The sequence below is a fragment of the Haliotis cracherodii genome, unplaced genomic scaffold, assembly GCF_022045235.1.
Source record: "Haliotis cracherodii isolate W230 unplaced genomic scaffold, xgHalCrac1.p SCAF_18, whole genome shotgun sequence".
NCBI lineage: Eukaryota > Metazoa > Mollusca > Gastropoda > Lepetellida > Haliotidae > Haliotis > Haliotis cracherodii.
This window is the reverse complement of record NW_027266273.1, coordinates 15,760,875-15,783,344: the sequence shown is the minus strand read 5'-3', so window position 1 is coordinate 15,783,344 and position 22,470 is coordinate 15,760,875. Positions and strand designations below refer to the sequence as shown.

Sequence of the window (22,470 nt, the reverse complement as noted above, 5' to 3'; positions counted from 1 at the left end):
GGGCACGTAGGAATCCAAGACTCAATCAGCAGATTCTGGTATGGCTAAGGGACACAACTGTGCACAGCTACACCAGTGGGTTACATTTCACTCTGATAGGATACTTCTCTGTATCAAGACCTGACCCTTCCTTCATAGGACATCAGGTCAAGTGAACTCTGAGTGAACTTTGACCATCCATTCTAAAGGAAGGTTGCATAGATCAGATGTCATGTTTCTGAGATGATTTGTCTTCAGTTCTTTACAATCACAATGAAAACACACTTGGAACACAAACATTCCTTAAATTGTACTCCCTTGAGTGTAGATACCCTGCTGCTTGAAAATGAGAGGGTGTATAACCTATCCAAAGCAAAATTGTTGCCTGAGTTTATTTTTTGGCAGTCAGAAGTCCTTGTTTATGTTCTTTCCTGAGATACAGATTATGCAGGCAGGTCTGAATGCTTCACTCACTCATACTGAGAATTTATTTTCCTTCATGCTGATTGGCTGATTAGGAAGTTTACTTGAAGTGACCTTAATGCGGTCGTGCTCACTTGACATGACCTTAATGCCGTCATGCTCTATATGGAGCTGACCGCCTCCTTGTTCTAGTGTTAGAACGTCGGCCCAGTTGGGGCATGGCATCTCAGTAGGCTAGCACTATAAAATTGGCATTAGTCCAGACTATGCCAAACCCACATGTGCATGCACATCACTCAATGAGTGTAATGATCATGGACAATGTTAACCCAATTTCACCATGGAACTGACATTATAATTCTTATGATGATCAGTTCCACATGGACTTCATTCCATCTGGAACAAATATTCCCAGTGTGGGAACACTTTCCAATTAAAAAACCTTCCATGGGTATAATTCCCCTTGAGAAATACAAACAAAAAATTACACTCCAGTAACAGATACACTTTGACACTCGCACCATGTCATTGTCAGGGGGGTTGGGGGTCAACTGATAGATCATGTACACCCTAAGACAGAAATTAATTATTACCAAAGAAAGGTTTGGGGGAAATGTTTGTGTGACATTTTTGATGAATCACAGACTATCTGTCCCAAGTGACTTCATTCTGTAAGTTCAAAGCCTTGGAGAGGAACATTCAACATAAATTTCAAGCGGAACAGATAATCTGGACTTCCAAGTTGCAATTAGGTTATTCTTTACATTACCATGGTCTTTTTTCTGAGAAAAGGCAAATAATGTCAGTTTCCTGATCTCAAGTGGAGACATCACTCAGTTACTATATTATTGGAATGACATGACATCAAATCATTTGTGATGTCATGAACACTGGATGACATCTTTAGTGTGTTCTAATGATGTCCACCCATGAAGATCCAGGGTAGAATAGGTCTTCAACAACCAAAGCTTGCTGTAAAAGGTGACTCAGGTTTGGGTGGTCAGGCTTGCTGAGTTATTTGATGCATGTCATCTTATCCAACTTATAGATCGATGCTTATGATGTCAATCACTAGATTGTCTGGTCGAGACTTGATTATTGAGACATCAATCACTGGATTGTCTGGTCCGGACTTGATTATTGAGATATCAATCACTGGATTGTCTGGTCCAGACTTGATTATTGAGTTATCAATCACTGGATTGTCTGGTCCAGACTTGATTATTGAGATATCAATCACTAGATTGTCTGGCCGAGACTTGATTATTGAGATATCAATCACTGGATTGTCTGGTCCAGACTTGATTATTTACAGACCGTCATCATATAGTTGGAATATTGCTGAGTACAGCATTCAGCAAGAAACAAACAAACCAAAAATCCTATGACATTACAATGCTACTTCTTCACAAACAATGTAAACAATGGAGCAATTGGAACAACCTAGCCAGTCAGCTTGAAGCAAAAATAACAATGATCAGTGAAAATTACAGAAAACAATTTCACCCATATCCGTGTCCCTGTGGGTTATATATCTATCTTATGGCCCACTAGTTGGCATTCAAAGTGTGAACATAACTGATTGTGACTTTATGAGTGCCATCACATCGAACATTCTGGTGTCTAAATATCTGAAAACGCATGTCAATTAACGTAAATTGCATTCATTTTTACAGGACAGCAACTAGGTTGTTACAATGCTAAAATTTTATAAGGAGTAATGATAAAGCAGTGTCTAGATTATGATGCCACAATCCTACACCCAGGTTCATCAGTCAGCCTGCCAATATGTTCAGCCATTTTGGACATCCAATGCCCAGTTGACTTCTATGACCAGTATCAGATGTCAAGAGTTTATTTTCTATACTGAAATCCTCTGAAACCCCAATGATTTATGTTGTTGTTTTCAGTTGATGCTTGTGTGAACGTGACCTGTGAAAACAATGGAACATGTTTGGCTGGTACCGGCAACTGCAGTTGTACAGATGGCTGGCTTGGACCCACGTGTCAAACAGGTGAGTTCATATGAATATATATATCTGTAACAATAACGTCCTTATTTCATGTCAGGCTCGCTGACTTGGTTGAAGCATGTCATCGATCCCAATTGCATGTATCAATGATCATGATATCAATCACTGGATTATCTGGTCCAGACTCGATTATTTACAGACCGCCGTCATATAGCTGGAATATTGCTGAGTGCAGTGTTAAACAACAAACCAACCAACCAACCTTATTTCATGTGTCAGAGGTGGTGTGGTACCTAGTGGTTTAAGAGTTCGCTTGTCTCACTGTTTACCACTTCGATGAAACTCATGAGCATGGGTGTGGTGCTCACATACAAAAGAGGATCCTGGCATGCCAAAGGGATGCAACTTACAATAGGCATGATGTATGGGGCAAGGACACATACGGTGAATATGAATATAATATGCATATACCTATATGCAAAGGGGGCGGTATATGGTTCTCTGTAGTGATTACATCAAGTCGATGGATTATGGTGTACAAATTTTACTTTATAAATATAATAAATATATATATGCAAGGAACACTATGTACAAGGTCAGTACATAGTAGAATAGGTTGCTGTGTTGACAACCTGGAGCTCTAGCCCAAACCTAGCAAGGCAAAGGGTCTCTTGTCTTTAGCCTCTGACTGATTTATAGGTTTTAGATCCGCTTCGCATTTATTGCATTTCGCGGACGGTCTTTAGCCTCTGGACCAAAGGTTTTATATATAGGGTACGGTCATCTGACAAGGATTAAGTCATAAATATAAACAACAGTAATAAGTGACATAGCTGTGCAACTATTTCAGAATGGCGGATAGTCAATGTGTAATACAATGGGGATTTACATCTTATTAGTGATGGTAATTATGTGATTCTAGACATATACATGTCATGGCTTCAGGGTGATAAGCCTTGGGAATTAAATGTTTATTCAGACAAGTTAGAGTAATCTAGAAGAAGCAAAGTGGTGGAGTAATTAAAATGTTGGGTTTTTTTATTGTAATTCGTTTGAATACAATGACATGCTGATCCAAGTCCAGTCATGATGGCCGATCACCTGATCCATTCTGTCACCTCTACCAACAAGCACAGGTTACCGGAGACCTATTTTCTTACAAGTAATCCCAACGTGTGTTATTAGCTTCCGGATCCAGTACGTATTATGCATGAATTATGCAATGATCGCAATTTAGTTGTTAGATATTTCGTAACAGGTGATAGGGTGATATGAAATCAATACTACCGGATCATGACGCAGCTTACTTTTTTTAATAATAATTTAATCAGTGTGTATTGTATAACATGTGTGAACAGAGAGAAAATCATATACATGTGTGATGACATTATATCGTACCCTGTATCCTTTGTTACACTTTGCATGGCTGTAACTCTGGTGAGGTGAAGTAAAATGGGGTTTAACGTCGCGTCCAAGATTATTGCACATATATAGCGACGTGCATGTACGTGTGTGTGTTTGTGTGGCTGCTTGTACTAGTCTGGACTGATGCCGATTTATAGTGCTAGCTCACTGAGATACCATGCCGCAGTTTAACATGAATACCCCACTCAGACACAGTATACTGACTCCGAGCCGACCAGTCCTTGTTTTAGCCCCTTAATGCCGAGCACCAGACAGGGTAACAACAAGTACCATCTTTTAACGTCTATTGGTATGACGCGGGCGGGGATCAAACCCCGGATCTTCCTCTCTCTGGGCGGATCCTCTACCGCTAGACCATGGAGGTGGTCCTGTAACTCTGGATATTACCGGTAGATTACTGAAGCCCAGGGTCATTGCTATTTCAGCATACTTCTGGCGGGCCCAGAGAGGGTTTGAGGGTCATACCTAATATCTGTCATGTCAATACTAGTATTTATAAGTAAACTATGTAAACTATGTAAACTATTACAAATTCATTTTGTGATATGTTCCAATAAAAATAACATGACCACCAAATGCATTTTTTGGGAGGATTTCTTGCATTTATATAGCACTGATATTGAACTTGTGCTCACAAAACGCATACGTCCTATTCCAAAAATTTTTATCTGCGCTTGTTCAGGGTAATGTTATGTTTGTTTGTTGGTTGTTTAACACCGCACTCTGCCATATTATAGACAGTGGTATGTAAGTAATAATAGTCTGTCCCAGACAATCCAGTGGTTGATATTGTGAGCATCAACCAACACCGTTGGGGTAAGTTGACAGGCAATCAACCAGGTCACCTTACCTGACCTCCTGATGAATTAAGTCACCCCTTATGACCAACCTAAGTTGCTAGGGGGAGGGAGGTATCTATTCTAAGCCGGAATGCCCATGGGGTGGTAAGTTTATGTCTAAGATATGCCTGATGTAACAGAAAATACAATTAACATTGTTTGAAAAAAATGTGTCTTTGGGTAATAATGTTTTTATTGCAAAATTTCAGTTATTTCAATCCAATGCTGTAAAACTGTGAATCGGGTTTATTGTAACTAAGTTCATTGGAGTTCATTGGAGTATGAACCTTCATAGAGTGAGGGCCAAACTGTATGAACGTCAGAGCTTCAGAACACGATGAGGTTCATACAGATTGGCCTTATAATTTTTTTATATCACTTCTTTTACCTCAAAGGACGTAGACCTTGATCTATATTCACAAGTATATTTAGTATGTGTGATGTTTACACTGACAACCATGCAACAACCAGCTGTATTGCAGAATAAAATAGTTCCCCAAAACAAGAGGTGATTAGCTTATGTATGCTCAACATGCTCAACAGGAACAATTTTGTAGTTTCTGTACAGCAAATGTACTAATAAATATCCTCATTAGATGAGACAGGTCTGTTAAGAACTACCTCAGTAAGTCAGTCCCAATGACAGCGCATCGTAATACATTTACATCAAATACAAGACATGAAAATGGCCGACACGATAAATGTGACAGGACATGTCTGTTCAAGGATATCCTCGCTACAACCCATCCTAGAGAACCAAAAACGAAGAACAGCACTTCCAAACTAAGTAAACACAGTATTGACTCAATCCATGTCTTAACAACAGTGATAGTCTACAGCAATATATCAATGTACCTTAGTATCTATTTGACACATCTTTACAATCACCTTTCAGTGATCGGCCAATTGATCAGTGATGACTAACACTTGTAATAGCCACAGGTTCCTTAAAAACTTCGGAAATCTCTATGCTAAAACGCCAAGTAAAGGGTCTAAATGATGAGAACATTTATTCATGCTAGGGAATTTCCTAAGGAATGTGGAAGTTGAGTTTACGTCATTTCAAGAACATGGTCTCGTGAAAAACGTATGAACGTCAAGTTGTGTCATGTGACCGACCTCTCGTCCAATGAAAAACCTGTATATGGTATAACTTCACATTGAAAAATTTTAACATTTTGTCTAGTAATGTATGTATTGACATAATTTGCAGCATCATTTTTTAAGTTATGCAAATTGAGATCAGAATTCACTTAGTAAAAAATGTTTTGGACACAAATTAGATATACAATGTATAAGGGAATACGGTTCACAAACAAAACAGTATACCATATCATTAATGGTCATATATAATATTAATATCATTTTTTAGGAAAAACCGATGTATGATATTTATGGTATGGAAACAAATATGGATATTTTGTAACATGATGTCTTTATTAAACAAATCAAAGTTAAAGACATACTTTCACTTTCTGAACTGAAGTGGCTTTAATAACTACGATACAGTGCTGGAGTTAGGAAAGGTCAAGGCCGTTTCACAACAGTAAACTGCCCCATTTATCATACAGTGTGTATTTCGATTATTGTGTTACCTAGAAGAGAAGACTATGTACAATATGATCAACAATCAAATCAACACTGAAATTGTAAAGCGCAACAGCTTTACTTGACTGACTGACTAGGTCACAAATCACAGCAAGATGGCGACTAGACAGCTAGCTCAGTAGTAACAGTGTGAAAATATGTTTTGAACTTTGATTATTTTATAAATATTATGTTATTTTTGAACATGTAAGCTTAAGAGATTATTGTGATCATCTGTTTCCCTATTACGAAAGGTCTTGTATAACACTTTAACATTATTATTTCCCGCTAAAGAATCTAGCTATCTGATTGGCCAGTTGCCAGTTTGTAAAAGTATTGTACAAGTGAGGGGCCTGTACAGTGTCATGATGTCATCTTGTTTGATGTGACGTCACTTGCTTGTTCCTGGTCACATATTGAGTTAGTTACCTTAGTTAAAGTCTGATGGTGGTCAGAAGATAGATGTCTGACTTGGTTGATGCATGTCATCGTATCCCAACTGCGTGGATCGATGCTCATGACGTCAATCTCTGGATTGTCTGGTCCAGACTTGATTATTTACAGACCGCCGTCATAAAGCTGGAATATTGCTGAGTGTGGCGTTAAACAAACAAACAAACAAACAAACAGAAGATACATTACCAGGAGGCAGCCTTCTACCCCGGTGGGATCCACTCTGGCATCGTTGGCAGAAGTGTGTGGACCTCAGAGAGGATTATGAAAAATAATTAGCAACCAACTCCATCAACGCAGTCCATCATAATAAGGCAGTTAACAATTCAGCCACACCATACAAAAGTGTCTCATTTCAAATAGAGCATGTTTCCCATTTGCACTAAATATTTGCACCTTGGTGTCATTGTATAAGAGACCAGCTCCGTGGTCTAGTAGAGTGCAGAATATCTGCTCGGACAGTGGAAGGTCGGGGGTTCAACCCCCGTCCACGCAATTCCAAAAGATGTTAAAAGATGTTAAAAGATGGTACTTGGGGTTGCCCTGCCTGGCGCTCAGCATTGAGGGTCTTAACCAAGGACTGGTTGGCACAGAGTCTGTATATTGTGTCTGAGTGGGGTATCCATGTTAAACTGTGGCATGGTGTCTCAGTGAGATAGCATTATAAAATTGCCATTTGTCCTGACTAGTACACATGTAGATAAGTGTAAGTGTAACCATTTTCAAAGTGACATTAAACCTCATTTCACCTCACCACAATTGTATATGATACCAATATTTAGTCTCTGAACTGAAAATAGTTGAATTATTTTTAATATGGTGTCTTTCTGTGCACACAAATGAGAGCAAGGTATCTCTCAGAATGCACATTTACAAGCATAGTGTAGACCTGCTAAGGTGCTTTCAGATAGCTCTTCAGGTTCTGTATGAGAGATTAATGGTATAACTACATAATCTCACCTAATCTGACCCCCTTGGGACCAGTGTTACAATAGTTCCCATGGACTACATGGGCAGATACAGAAGGGGGTGCACGCCCCCCCTTTTTATTTCGAAAAAAATCTTTATATCTGTAAAAATTACCACCAAAGACAATAAATAGATCTTATTTGTGCACACACACACACCCCACCCCCTTTTCGAAAAAGCTGTATCTGCCTCTGGACTGTACTGTTTGTGGTAGGAAGAAATCGGATCAGTTCTGATGGTGAGGATCTGTGACTTGGTTGATGGCGTGTGGGACCAACCAACCAACACCACCATTGCAGTCCATCATAGTTAGGCTCAAAACTTTTCAGCCACCCGTCGTAACAAATAGGAAAGAAAGAAAAGAAAAAGATTGGCATAGCTTTGGTCTTAAAACAATTCCTTAGGGTACCAGTGTGTTGTGAACATGGAGAGGCCTCGTCACCCACCACATGTCAATTGTCCTTCCATAATTACCACACTATACTTCAGGTTACTGTTTGTCTTTGTTTTTATCCTCCCCTCATCCTCCACAATGCCTGTTATCTCCTTCCAGAAGACTACTGTCACACTGCATCCTGCGCCAATGGAGGAGTCTGCATCCTCGGACCATCCAACTACACCTGCAACTGTACCTCGGGATGGACTGGCTGGCTCTGTGATGCAGGTAGTTTTACACACTTCACATTACACTTGTTCACTTTGGTTTAAATTCTACGTTTGTACAATTAAGATTTCGCCAAACTATTGGGGTATTTTTCAAGGATGCTTGAGCAACTGAGCACACTGAGTAATCACTGATTTATTCCCATCCAGACAAATGAATCGCCATGGCTCGGAACTTACAAATTAATTCATTTGGGACAGGTAATCCACAAAAATGCAACACAAGCCCTTCCTATCTATTGTCAGCCAATCAGAAACTGATGACTGATGTGTAATATATGTCAGTCCATCAGTCATGGAAGAGAGTCTTGTACTAAATATCTAGAGTAGAATGCAGTGTAGCTTTTGTTTGTTTGTTTGTTTGTTGTTTAACGCTGCACTCAGAAATATTCCAGCTATATGACGTAGGTCTATAAATAATCGAGTCTGGATCAGACAATCCTGTGATTGACATCATGAACATCAATTCTCGCAATTGGGATATGATGACATGCATCAACCAAGCCAGCAAGTCTGATCACCCGATCCTGTTTGTCGCTTTTTACGACAAGCATTGTCGCCTTTTACAGCAAACCTTGGTCGCTGAAGACCCATTCTACCCTGGATCTTCATGGGTCTGGTATTGACAGCTTAAATAATTTAACACAGTCTAATGACAGACGTACATTCTGTTCAGCAGTACCATGCCTCCATGTTTCAGATGTAGATGACTGCCTCACGACCCCGTGTAAAAACAATGGCAATTGTTCTGACGCGGGAACGAACAACTTTACATGCTCCTGTACACAAGGATGGCTTGGACCGACTTGTGAAGATGGTTGGTATAGATCTGATAACCACTGCTATCTTTTATTTAGTATCTATGCAAGTACCCAGAATGTCAATTCAGAAATTTATATATTTGTGTTCCAACACCTCCACAGAAACCTTGACTCCTACAACTTTCGTATCACCTATGACAAAGACGTATCACAACTATAGATGGGGCCATTAAGAAATGAAACAGTTCTATATTTGTCAAATATAAAAGTTCTAAATTTAATCATTATTTAGGGACTGGTCATTTATTATAGAAAGGTTGGTATCATCAAACAAGAATACACATACATCCTTTTCCCCCCAAAATGTATCTGCGCTTGTTCAGGGTAATGTTATGTTTGTTTGTTGGTTGTTTAACACTGCACTCTGCCTTATTATAGACAGTGGTATGTAAGTAATAAGTCTATCCCAGACAATCCAGTGGTTGATATTGTGAGCATCAACCAACACCGTTGGGGTAAGATGACAGGCAATCAACCAGGTTACCTTACCTGACCTCCCGATCAAGTAAGTCACCCCTGATAACCAACCTAAGTTGCTAGGGGGAGGGAGGTATCTTTTCTAAGCCGGAATGCCCATGGGGGTAACAGAAAATACAATTAACATTGTTTGAAAAAAATGTGTCTTTGGGTAATAATGTTTTTATTGCAAAATTTCAGTTATTTCAGTCCAGCTGTAAAACTGTAAAGCTGTAAAACTGTGAATCGGGTTTATTGTAATTAAGAATGGACTCTGAATGGACTTCAGAGAGCGACGACGTTCATACAGTTTGGCCCTCACTCTATGAAGGCTCATACTCCAATGAACTCTCACAAAATGAAAGTCAATTCTTATAAAAAAATTATATCACTAATTTTACCTCAATGTTTGATCTACATTCACAAGTATATTAAGTATATTAAGTGTGACTTCATGGTTATACACTGACAACCATACAACAACCAGCTGTATTCCAGAATAAAATAGTTCCCCAAAACAAGAGATGACATTAGCTTCTGTATGCTCAACATGCTCAACAGGAACAATTTTGTAGTTTCTGTACAGCAAATGTACTAATAAATATCCTCATTAGATGAGAAAGGTCGGTTAAGAACTACCTCAGTAAGTTAGTCACAATGACAGCGCATCATAATACATTTACATCAAATACAAGACATGAAAATGGCCGACACGATAAATGTGACAGGAGAGATTTCCGAAGTTTTTAAGGAACCTGTGGCTATTACAAGTGTTAGTCATCACTGATCAATTGGCCGATCACTGAAAGGTGATTGTAAAGATGTGTCAAATAGATACTAAGGTACATTGACATATTGCTGTAGACTATCACTGTTGTTAAGACATGGATTGAGTCAATACTGTGGTTACTTAGTTTGGAAGTGCTTTCCTTTGTTTTGTTCTCTAGGATGGGTTGTAGCGAGGATATCCTTGAACGGACATGCAATCAAACTCTGACTTATCCCAATGTATGCTAAAACGCCAAGTAAAGGGTCTAAATGATGAGAAACATTTATTCCTGCTAGGGAATTACTAGGGGTTCCCCAAGGAATGTGGAAGTAGTCCGCCAGTGTTTACGTCATTTCAAGAACATGGTCTCGTGAAAAACGTATGAACATCAAGTTGTGTCGTTCATACACTTATGAGCGTCAATTTCATGGTCATGTGACTGACCTCTCGTCCAATGAAAAACCTGTATATGGTATGACTTCACATGGAAAAATTTTAACATTTTGTCCAGTAATGTATGTATTGACATAATTTGCAGCATCATTTTTTAAAGTTATGTAAATTGAGATCAGAATTCACTTATTAAAAAATGTTTTGGACACAAATTAGATATACAATGTATAAGGGAATACGGTTCACAAACAAAACAGTATACCATATCATTAATGGTCATATATAATATTAATATCATTTTTTAGGAAAAACCGATGTATGATATTTATGGTATGGAAACAAATATGGTTATTTTTGTAACATGCTCTATTTATTTAACAAATCAAAGTTAAAGACATACTTTCACTTTCTGAACTGAAGTGGCTTTAATAACTACGATACTGTGCTGGAGTTAGAAAAGGTCAAGGCCGTTTCACAACAGTAAACTGCCCCATTTATCATACAGTGTGTATTTCGATTATTGTGTTACCTAGAAGAGAAGACTATGTACAATATGATCAACAATCAAATCAACACTGAAATTGTAAAGCGCAACAGCTTTACTTGACTGACTGACTAGGTCACTCATCACAGCAAGATGGCAGCTAGACAGCTAGCTCAGTAGTAACAGTGTGAAAATATGTTTTGAACTTTGATTATTTTATAAATATTAGGTTATTTTTGAACATGTAAGCTTAAGAGATTATTGTGATCATCTGTTTCCCTATTACGAAAGATCTTGTATAACACATTAACATTATTATTTCCCGCTAAAGAATCTAGCTATCTGATTGGCCAGTTGCCAGTTTGTAAAAGTATTGTACAAGTGAGGGGCCTGTACAGTGTCATGATGTCATCTTGTTTGATGTGACGTCACATGATTGTTCCTGGTCACACATTGAGTTAGTTACCTTAGTTAAAGTCTGATGGTGGTCAGAAGATAGATGTCTGACTTGGTTGATACATGTCATCGTATCCCAACTGCGTAGATTGATACTCAATCTCTGGATTGTCTGGTCCAGACTCGATTATTTACAGACTGCCGTCATAAAGCTGGAATATTGCTGAGTGTGGCGTTAAACAAACAAACAAACAAACAGAAGATCTATACATTACCAGGAGGCAGCCTTCTACCCCGTTGGGATCCACTCTGGTATCGTTGGCAGAAGTGTGTGGACCTCAGAGAGGATTATGAAAAATAATTAGCAACCAACTCCCATCAACGCAGTCCATCATGATAAGGCACTTACCATTTCAGCTACACCATACAAAAGTGTCTCATTTCAAATAGAGCATGTTTCCCATTTGCACTAAATATTTGCACCTCGGTGTCATTGTATAAGAGACCAGCTCCGTGGTCTATTAGAGTGCAGAATATCTGCCCGGACAGTGGAAGGTCGGGGGTTCGATCCCTGTCTGCGCAATTCCAAATGATGTTAAAAGATGGTACTTGTGGTTGCCCTGCCTGGCACTCAGCATTGAGGGTCTTAACCAAGGACTGGTCGGCTCAGAGTCTGTATATTGTGTCTCTGAGTTGTGTATCCATGTTAAACTCAGTGAGCTAGCATTATAAAATTGCCATTTGTCCAGACTAGTACAAGCAGCCACACTCACATACACATGTAGATAAGTGAAAGTGTAACCATTTTCAACGTGACGTTAAACCTCATTTCACCTCAGTACTATTGTATATGATACCAATATTTAGTCTCTGAACTGAAAATATTTGAAGTATTTTTAATATGATGTCTTTCTGTGCACACAAAAAAGAGCAAGGTATCTCTCAGAATGCAGACTTGCACACTTCACATTACACTTGTTCACTTTGGTTTAAATTCTACGTTTGTACAATTAAGATTTCACCAAACTATTGGGGTATTTTTCAAGGATACCTGAGTGACTGAGCACACTGAGTAAACCACTGATTTATTCCCATCCAGACAAATGACTCGCCATGGCTAGGAACTTACAAATTAATTCATTTTGGACAGGTAATCCACAAAAATGCAACACAAGCCCTTCCTATCTATTGTCAGCCAATCAGAAACTGATGACTGATGTGTAATATATGTCAGTCCATCAGTCATGGAAGAGAGTCTTGTACTACATATCTGGAATAGAAAGCAATATAGCTTTTGTTTGTTTGTTTGTTGTTTAACGCCACACTCAGCAATATTCCAGCTATATGACGACGGTCTGTAAATAATCGAGTCTGGATCAGACAATCCTGTGATTGACATCATGAACATCAATGACTTGCATCAACCAAGCCAGCAAGTCTGATCACCCAATCCTGTTTGTCGCCTTTTACGACAACCATTGCCGCCTTTTACAGCAAGCATGGGTTGCTGAAGACCCATTCTACCCTGGATCTCTACGGGTCTAGCATTGACAGCTTTCATAGTTTAACACAGTCTTATGACAGACGTACATTCTGTTGAGCAGCACCATGCCTCCATGTTTCAGATGTAGATGACTGCCTCACGACCCCATGTAAAAACAATGGCAATTGTTCTGACGCGGGAACGAACAACTTTACATGCTCCTGTACACAAGGATGGCTGGGACCGACTTGTGAAGATGGTTGGTATAGATCTGATAACCACTGCTATCTTTTATTTAGTATCTATGCAAGTACCCAGAATGTCAATTCAGCAATTATATATTTGTGTTCCAACACCTCCACAGAATCCTTGACTCCTACAACTTTTGTATCACCTATGACAAAGAAGTATCACAACTATAGAAGGGGCCATTAAGAAATGAAACAGTTCTATATTTGTCAAATATAAAAGTTCTAAATTTAATCATTATTTAGGGACTGGTCATTCATACACTTATGAGCGTCAATTTCACGGTCATGTGACCGACCTCTCGTCCAATGAAAAACCTGTATATGGTATAAACTTCACATTGAAAAATTTTAACATTTTGTCCAGTAATGTATCTATTGACATAATTTGCAGCATCATTTTTTAAAGTTATGTAAATTGAGATCAGAATTCACTTATTAAAAAATGTTTTGGACACAAATTAGGTATACAATGTATAAGGGAATACGGTTCACAAACAAAACAGTATACCATATCATTAATGGTCATATATAATATTAATATCATTTTTTAGGAAAAACCGATGTATGATATTTATGGTATGGAAACAAATATGGTTATTTTTGTAACATGATGTATTTATTTAACAAATCAAAGTTAAAGACATACTTTCACTTTCTGAACTGAAGTGGCTTTAATAACTACGATACAGTGCTGGAGTTAGGAAAGGTCAAGGCCGTTTCACAACAGTAAACTGCCCCATTTATCATACAGCGTGTATTTCGATTATTGTGTTACCTAGAAGAGAAGACTATGTACAATATGATCAACAATCAAATCAACACTGAAATTGTAAAGCGCAACAGCTTTACTTGACTGACTGACTAGGTCACTCATCACAGCAAGATGGTGACTAGACAGCTAGCTCAATAGTAACAGTGTGAAAATATGTTTTGAACTTTGATTATTTTATAAATATTATGTTATTTTTGAACATGACGTAAGCTTAAGAGATTATTGTGATCATCTGTTTCCTTATTACGAAAGGTCTTGTATAACACTTTAACATTATTATTTCCCACTAAAGAATCTAGCTATCTGATTGGCCAGTTGCCAGTTTGTAAAAGTATTGTACAAGTGAGGGGCCTGTACAGTGTCATGATGTCATCATGTTTTATGTGACGTCACATGATTGTTCCTGGTCACGCATTGAGTTAGTTACCTTAGTTAAAGTCCGATGGTGGTCAGAAGATAGATGTCTGACTTGGTTGATGCATGTCATCGTATCCCAACTGCGTGGATCGATGCTCATGACGTCAATCTCTGGATTGTCTGGTCCAGACTCGATTATTTACAGACCGCCGTCATAAAGCTGGAATATTGCTGAGTGTGGCGTTAAACAAACAAACAAACAAACAGAAGATCTATACATTACGAGGAGGCAGCCTTCTACCCCCGTGGGATCCACTCTGGTATCGTTGGCAGAAGTGTGTGGACCTCAGAGAGGATTATGAAAAATAATTAGCAGCCAACTCCCATCAACGCAGTCCATCATAATAAGGCACTTACCATTTCAGCCACACCATACAAAAGTGTCTCATTTCAAACAGAGCATGTTTCCCATTTGCACTAAATATTTGCACCTCGGTGTCATTGTATAAGAGACCAGCTCCGTGGTCTAGTAGAGTGCAGAATATCTGCCCGGACAGTGGAAGGTCGGGGGTTCGATCCCTGTCCGCACAATTCCAAATGATGTTAAAAGATGGTACTTGTGGTTGCCTGGCACTTGGCATTGAGGGTCTAAACCAAGGACTGGTCGGCTCAGAGTCTGTATATTGTGTCTGAGTTGGGTATCCATGTTAAACTCAGTGAGCTAGCATTATAAAATTGCCATTTGTCCAGACCAGTAGAAGCAGCCACACACACATACACATGTAGATAAGTGTAAGTGTAACCATTTTCAACGTGACATTAAACCTCATTTCACCTCACCACAATTGTATATGATACCAATATTTAGTCTCTGAACTGAAAATATTTGAAGTATTTTAAATATGGTGTCTTTCTGTGCACACAAAAAAGAGCAAGGTATCTCTCAGAATGCAGACTTGCACACTTCACATTACGCTTGTTCACTTTGGTTTAAATTCTACGTTTGTACAATTAAGATTTCACCAAACTATTGGGGTATTTTACAAGGATACCTGAGCGACTGAGCACACTGAGTAACCACTGATTTATTCCCAACCGGACAAATGAATCGTCATGGCTCAGAACTTACAAATTAATTCATTTTGGACAGGTAATCCACAATACTGCAACACAAGCCCTTCCTATCTATTGTCAGCCAATCAGAAACTGATGACTGATGTGTAATGTATGTCAGTCCATCAGTCATGGAAGAGAGTCTTGTACTAAATATCTAGAATAGAAAGCAATATAGCTTTTGTTTGTTTGTTTGTTTGTTTGTTTGTTGTTTAATGCCACACTCAGCAATATTTCAGCTATATGACGTATGTCTATAAATAATCGAGTCTGGATCAGACAATCCTGTGATTGACATCATGAACATCAATTCTTGCAATTGGGATATGATGACATGCATCAACCAAGCCAGCAAGTCTGATCACCCAATCCTGTTTGTCGCCTTTTACGACAACCATTGTCGCCTTTTACAGCAAGCATGGGTTGCTGAAGACCCATTCTACCCTGGATCTCTACGGGTCTAGCATTGACAGCTTTCATAGTTTAACACAGTCTTATGACAGACGTACATTCTGTTGAGCAGCACCATGCCTCCATGTTTCAGATGTAGATGACTGCCTCACGACCCCATGTAAAAACAATGGCAATTGTTCTGACGCGGGAACGAACAACTTTACATGCTCCTGTACACAAGGATGGCTTGGACCGACTTGTGAAGATGGTTGGTATAGATCCGATAACCACTGCTATCTTTTATTTAGTATCTATGCAAGTACCCAGAATGTCAATTCAGCAATTATATATTTGTTTTCCAACACCTCCACAGAAACCTTGACTCCTACAACTTTCGTATCACCTATGACAAAGAAGTATCACAACTATAGATGGGGCCATTATGAAATGAAACAGTTCTATATTTGTCAAATATAAAAGTTCTAAATTTAATCCTTATTAAGGGACTGGTCATTTATTATAGAAAGGTTGGTATCATGAAACAAAAATATTTTTGGCAGGGGCCATAAAAAGATGTTACATTAAGCCGATGGGCAAACCTAAATCTAGTGATACTACTTTTGTTCTATTTCTTCTTGTTGATTTGCTTGACTATCCACTTCCCTATTTATGATGAATGCCTGAGATTGTTTCGAGTTACTCAGGTAATAACTGAAATATACTATGTTCTTTTACAAGTGGACTACTGTATTGGAGCATCTTGCACTAACAACGCCACCTGTGTGCTAGGGGCAGATAACTACACATGCAGTTGTCAACCTGGATGGACTGGCTGGCTTTGTGACGTTGGTATGTATTAAGTTCTTCACCTCATTGTGCCACAGGACCCTTTCTGGTGCCTCCCTTTGCAACCCCCTTAGAGCCCCCGGATCATATATGGTGCCGAGAAAATGTCCCTTTTCAACAGTGAGTTAAGATGTTAAACACAGAGTGCACAGAATTGACACACCCTAGATTTTTAGGAAATTGACAGTGGTGACAGTTATGAAAACCTGTAATCCCCTGTTATGTTTCTAGCTATGTCGGCACCATACCCGTGCTCGCAGCAGTGGTAAGTGTCAGCATCACTTCAGGCTTTCCTCCCACATTAAGCTGACACGCCATCATCGGACTGGAATACTGTTCAAACCAGCATCAAATCCACCTCACTCACTCACTTTAACAACAATCTTTAAGGCATCCCACCAGTCCAAATTAAGTAACACATGGCCCTGTCGTCCACCAGGTACAATCAATGTAAGGTGAATGTTATATGTCATGAATGTGAACCCCCTCCGTGGTCTAGAGGAACAGTGTCCGATCCTGGGTCATACCAAAAGACATTAAAAGATGGTACTTGTTGTTACCCTGTCTGGTGCTTGGCATTAAGGGGCTAAAACAAGAACTGGTCGGCTTGGAGTCAGTATACTGTGTCTGAGTGGGGTACTCATGTAAAGCTGCGGCATGGTATCTCAGTGAGCTAGCACTATAAATCGGCATCAGTTCAGACTAGTACAAGCAGCCACACACACACATGCATGCGACGTTACACCCAATTTCACCTCACCTCATATCACGAATGTGATGACTTGTTCATTAGCCAAAATATTGATGTACGGTTCATTCTCTGTGTGTCCATCTATAATATTGCTGAGATACCAGACTAAAATGTTTGTCTTCAGATGTGGATGATTGTGAGAGTACTCCATGCAAGAACAGCGGCAACTGCACCGATACAGGAACCAACAACTTCACCTGCTCGTGTGGCACTGGGTGGACGGGGGATACATGTGAGACAGGTACAGCAGTCTCTCATGTTAGGTCTTGGTTACATGTAGTTGCTGTAGGGGTTTCCTACATTCGTCACCACTCGTCCCTTTCCGTCACCTGCAAGAAGACTCGTCCCCTACATTCGTCACCACTCGCCCCCTTCCGTCACCTGCAAGAAGACTCATCCCCTACATTCGTCACCACTCGCCCCTTTCCGTCACCTGCAAGAAGACTCATCCCCTACATTCGTCACCACTCGCCCCTTTCCGTCACCTGCAAGAAGACTCATCCCCTACATTCGTCACCACTCGCCCCTTTCCGTCACCTGCAAGAAGACTCATCCCCTACATTCGTCACTACTCGCCCCTTTCCGTCACCTGCAAGAAGACTCATCCCCTACATTCGTCACCACTCGCCCCTTTCTGTCACCTGCAAGAAGACTCATCCCCTACATTCGTCACTACTCGCCCCTTTCCGTCACCTGCAAGAAGACTTGTCCCCCTACATTCGTCACTACTCGCCCCTTTCCATCACCTGCAAGAAGACTCGTCCCCCTATCGATGAATGTTATGTGCGAAAATACGACAAACCAATCAGAATGCGCATGTGATTTCAAGTTCTTCATCAAAGAATCCCTCAGAAATAATTTTTGATTTTACATATGTCTTGCATCTAAAAATATACCAAAGACACAGTAAAATGTCTTCAATCATACTTTATAATTCCGCATGTCCCGATGTGCTTTGAATTGCATCTGAAATATATATAATATATGGGAAAATGTGTGAACCATTACGAAACAAGTTGACAATTGTTTTAGGTAAGCCCGGTCACAAAAATGGCCATGAGAGGGCACGAGTCGCTATTCAGCTTGTCACGGAATAACACGAGTTGGTCACGAATGGGGTTTCCTAAGTAATAAGTTAATAAATCAAGCATCTGCTATGATTCTTGGAAGTTATCCAAAGCCAGAATAACATAAAATTGTTTTGTCATACTAAATACTTTGAGGGACCGGCCATTTAATATTCTGATGGCGGGGGGAGCAAGCTGTGATTTTGTATCAAGAATAGAGATTCAGCTGCAACACCAGATATATTTTTATTTATAACTATAAGCCTGACTTATTTTTGAAGAAAAACACCTTGCAACAGTGTCATTTTTGTTGCAGGTAATATCTTTTTTCAAGTATCTGTAGAATGATCACCTTTCTCAAGAATTTTCAGAAACAATTTATTCTCTTCCCTTCCAAATGGTCGGTCCCTAACCTACTACAAGTGTTTGACAGTGTGATGTAGGGTTTGACAGTGTGCTAGATGTAGGGTTTGACTGTGTGCTAGATGTAGGGTTTGACTGTGTGTTTCATGTAGGGTTTGACTGTGTGCTAGATGTAGGGTTTGACTGTGTGCTAGATATAGGGTTTGACTGTGTGCTTCATGTAGGGTTTGACTGTGTGCTAGATGTAGGGTTTGATTGTGTGCTAGATGTAGGGTTTGACTGTGTGCTAGATGTAGCTTTTCACTTTGTGCTGGATGTAGGGTTTGACTGTGCTTAATGTAGGGTTTGACTACATGTATTTGTTGATGGCCAGTTCCTAGTTCCCATGTTCAATGTGTCTGTAGATGTGAAGGAGTGTGAGACAGATCCCTGTGTCAATGGAACCTGCCAGGAGAGGCCAGGGAACTTCACCTGCGTCTGTGACGTCGACTATCAGGGCACATTGTGTGACGAAGGTGAGTTACATCTACCCTAGCATGTCACCTGTTGAGGTGTCGCTCTTCCAGTCATAATCAGGAACAGTTCAACTATCACCAACAGTTACTAGTCCTGGGTGGCCCCATAATCTGAGGTGCCACAACTCACTGTGATGAAGGTGAGTTGTGTCTACCCTCACTTGTAGCATGTCACCTGTTGAGGTGTGGGTCTTCCGGTCATGATCAGGAACAGTTCAACTATCACCAACAGTTACTAGTCCTGGGTGGCCCAGTAATCTGAGGTGCCACAAGTTACTGTGACGAAGGTGAGTTATGATACCCTCACTTGTAGCATGTCACCTGTTGAGGTGTGGGTCTTCAGGTCATGATCAGGAACAGTTCACCAACAGTTAGTAGTCATGGGTAGCCCCCGTGATCTGAGGTGCCACAACTCACTGTGATGAAGGTGAGTTATGCCTACCCTCACTTGTAGCATGTCACCTGTTGAGGTGTCTGTCTGATCAGGAACAGTTCACCAACAGTAAGTAGTCATGGGTAGCCCCCGTGATCTGAGGTGCCACAATTCACTGTGATGAATCCAGGATCTGTTGATTGTGGGTTTGAATGGCATCACTTTAGCTCACTAACATCATTCAACTGCAATGCTGTTTAAAGTGGGGGTATGTCCAACAATGTCAGTCACAGTCTATGTTTTTAGTGTTGTCTCCTGTTGTCATGGTAGATGTTGTTGATGATGTTTCAGTTATTGATGACTGCCTGGCCTCCCCGTGCAGCCACAGTGGTACCTGTGTTGATGGCATCGGCAACTACACCTGCAACTGCACCGAACACTGGACGGGGAGAAACTGCACTGAAGGTCAGGCTATCATCTTTAAGTTGTACAAACTGAAGGCCTCATTAGGTGTAATGTTGTATTTGATTAAAATTGTATTTAAAGGAAACATCAACATGCTTAGCAGCATTCATTCTCGATTATCCCCCTTTGTTAATTATCTCCCTTGCATTGATGTCAAGCTCGCCAGCTCCATGAATCGCGTAAACTTCCTTCCCCTTTCCAGTTTCTCTTAACCCCCTACCTATTCTATATTTCCCCCAGTTTTGATCCCAATTCAAAATTTTAACCTTGTTGGGTCTGGGAGATTATTTCCAATTTATATCTTTTTGCATAGTCTAAAATTTGGTCTTTTTCATTTGTGTATTTCGCTATTGCACATTAAAGTTTTTGTCCCAGTCATCAATTCTCTTTATCATTTAATGTAGTTGTATTAAACAATGAATATTATGTATAGTTAAATACAATGTATGCTGCAACAGATGATGTCATGGTACAACAAAAAATGGATGACGGAAATGCTTGCAGGGATTCAGACAGTGACAGAAATTCTGCAGAATTTATGGATATTATATATGATGCTTGATATTTTATGTGATTTCTGTATTAAGATTGATGATCTTTTGTTTTTGATCTTAATGAATGTCTTCACTCATATTTGTCAAAACTCATGTGTATATTTCTTGCTCCCTTTTGTTGAAAAACTGCTTGTTTTAGAAATATCTTTGTTTGTATTCAGTATTTTCTTGAGTATAGTGTGCTCCCAAGTATAATGCGCATCCCCCTCTAGCGGATTAAGTATTCTGGAAAAAAAAGCACAAAAAAATTACACCAAGCCCTTCAGCAAATTCAGGTAAACAAATTAGTGAAAAGAAACTTGGTCAGTACAAATTTGAAATATTAGATAAAAAAATCACATCATGTCAACTCTGCCTGTATTTATCTTTCTTTTATCATGCAAAACTGGCTCCCACAGGAGATATTGCTTGGGTGAGATCAAGAAATATCTACATTGTAGATATCGCTGCCAAGAAATTGCATCACAATGCTTTGCATTATTATGTTATTGGCTACCATGATGTCACAATCAAATGCCATCACCAATGGCTCTGCTACTGAAGCTGTTAGCAGTACTTTTTACATTTTAGGCGCTGCTTATTACTGTCTACAACTGCAAAAGATGGAAAAATGACATTGGATGATAAATAAAATCTCACCCCCGTGTCTTTTGATATCAAATATACCTCCAAGTTTTTCCGCTTTTATCAATGACACAAGGGTGAGATTCTCTATTTCCAGTGAAATCTAAGAAAGAAGAAAAACAATAGTTTTTTCTGAAATTTTGGAAGTGATCTTAGTCTTAGTGATCTCTTTGCCTTGAACTAGAAGAGTCCGTTCTCTGAAGGTGTTTTCATGTTGATGAACTGATGTACCCACAGATGTTGATGAGTGCAGTGCTTCTCCCTGCAAGAATGGCTACTGCCAGAATACCATCGGCAACTACACATGTTACTGCAATAATGGCTGGGAGGGTCAAGACTGCTCTGTAGGTAGGTACTGCCAGAACACCATTGGCAACTTCACATGTTACTGCAATCCAGGCAGTGAGGGTCAAGACTGCTCTGTAGCAGAACACCATCGGCAACTACACATGTTACTGCAATCCAGGCAGTGAGGGTCAAGACTGCTCTGTAGGTAGGTACTGCCAGAACACCATCGGCAACTACACATGTTACTGCAATCTAGGCTGGGAGGGTCAAGACTGCTCTGTAGGTAGGTACTGCCAGAACACCATCGGCAACTACACATGTTACTGCAATCTAGGCTGGGAGGGTCAAGACTGCTCTGTAGGTAGGTACTGCCAGAACACCATCGGCCACTACACATGTTACTGCAATAATGGCTGGGAGGGTCAAGACTGCTCTGTAGGTAGGTACTGCCAGAACACCATTGGCAACTTCACATGTTACTGCAATCCAGGCAGTGAGGGTCAAGACTGCTCTGTAGCAGAACACCATCGGCAACTACACATGTTACTGCAATCCAGGCAGTGAGGGTCAAGACTGCTCTGTAGGTAGGTAATGCCAGAACACCATTGGCAACTACACATGTTAC

At 39.9% G+C, this 22,470-nt stretch overlaps 1 protein-coding gene across 1 annotated transcript in view; it reads left to right on the top strand.

The window, feature by feature from the left end:
• LOC139465815 (protein crumbs-like) overlaps positions 1 to 22,470 on the top strand; it is a 99,103-nt gene that overhangs the window by 29,539 nt on the left and 47,094 nt on the right. The window contains exons 2-11 of the mRNA XM_071247749.1: positions 2,313 to 2,417; positions 8,202 to 8,312; positions 9,012 to 9,128; positions 13,256 to 13,372; positions 16,151 to 16,267; positions 16,738 to 16,848; positions 17,721 to 17,837; positions 19,431 to 19,541; positions 20,266 to 20,379; positions 21,795 to 21,905. Of these exons, the coding sequence (XP_071103850.1) occupies positions 2,313 to 2,417; positions 8,202 to 8,312; positions 9,012 to 9,128; positions 13,256 to 13,372; positions 16,151 to 16,267; positions 16,738 to 16,848; positions 17,721 to 17,837; positions 19,431 to 19,541; positions 20,266 to 20,379; positions 21,795 to 21,905 (1,131 nt within the window). The remainder of the gene's footprint in view (positions 1 to 2,312; positions 2,418 to 8,201; positions 8,313 to 9,011; positions 9,129 to 13,255; positions 13,373 to 16,150; positions 16,268 to 16,737; positions 16,849 to 17,720; positions 17,838 to 19,430; positions 19,542 to 20,265; positions 20,380 to 21,794; positions 21,906 to 22,470) is intronic.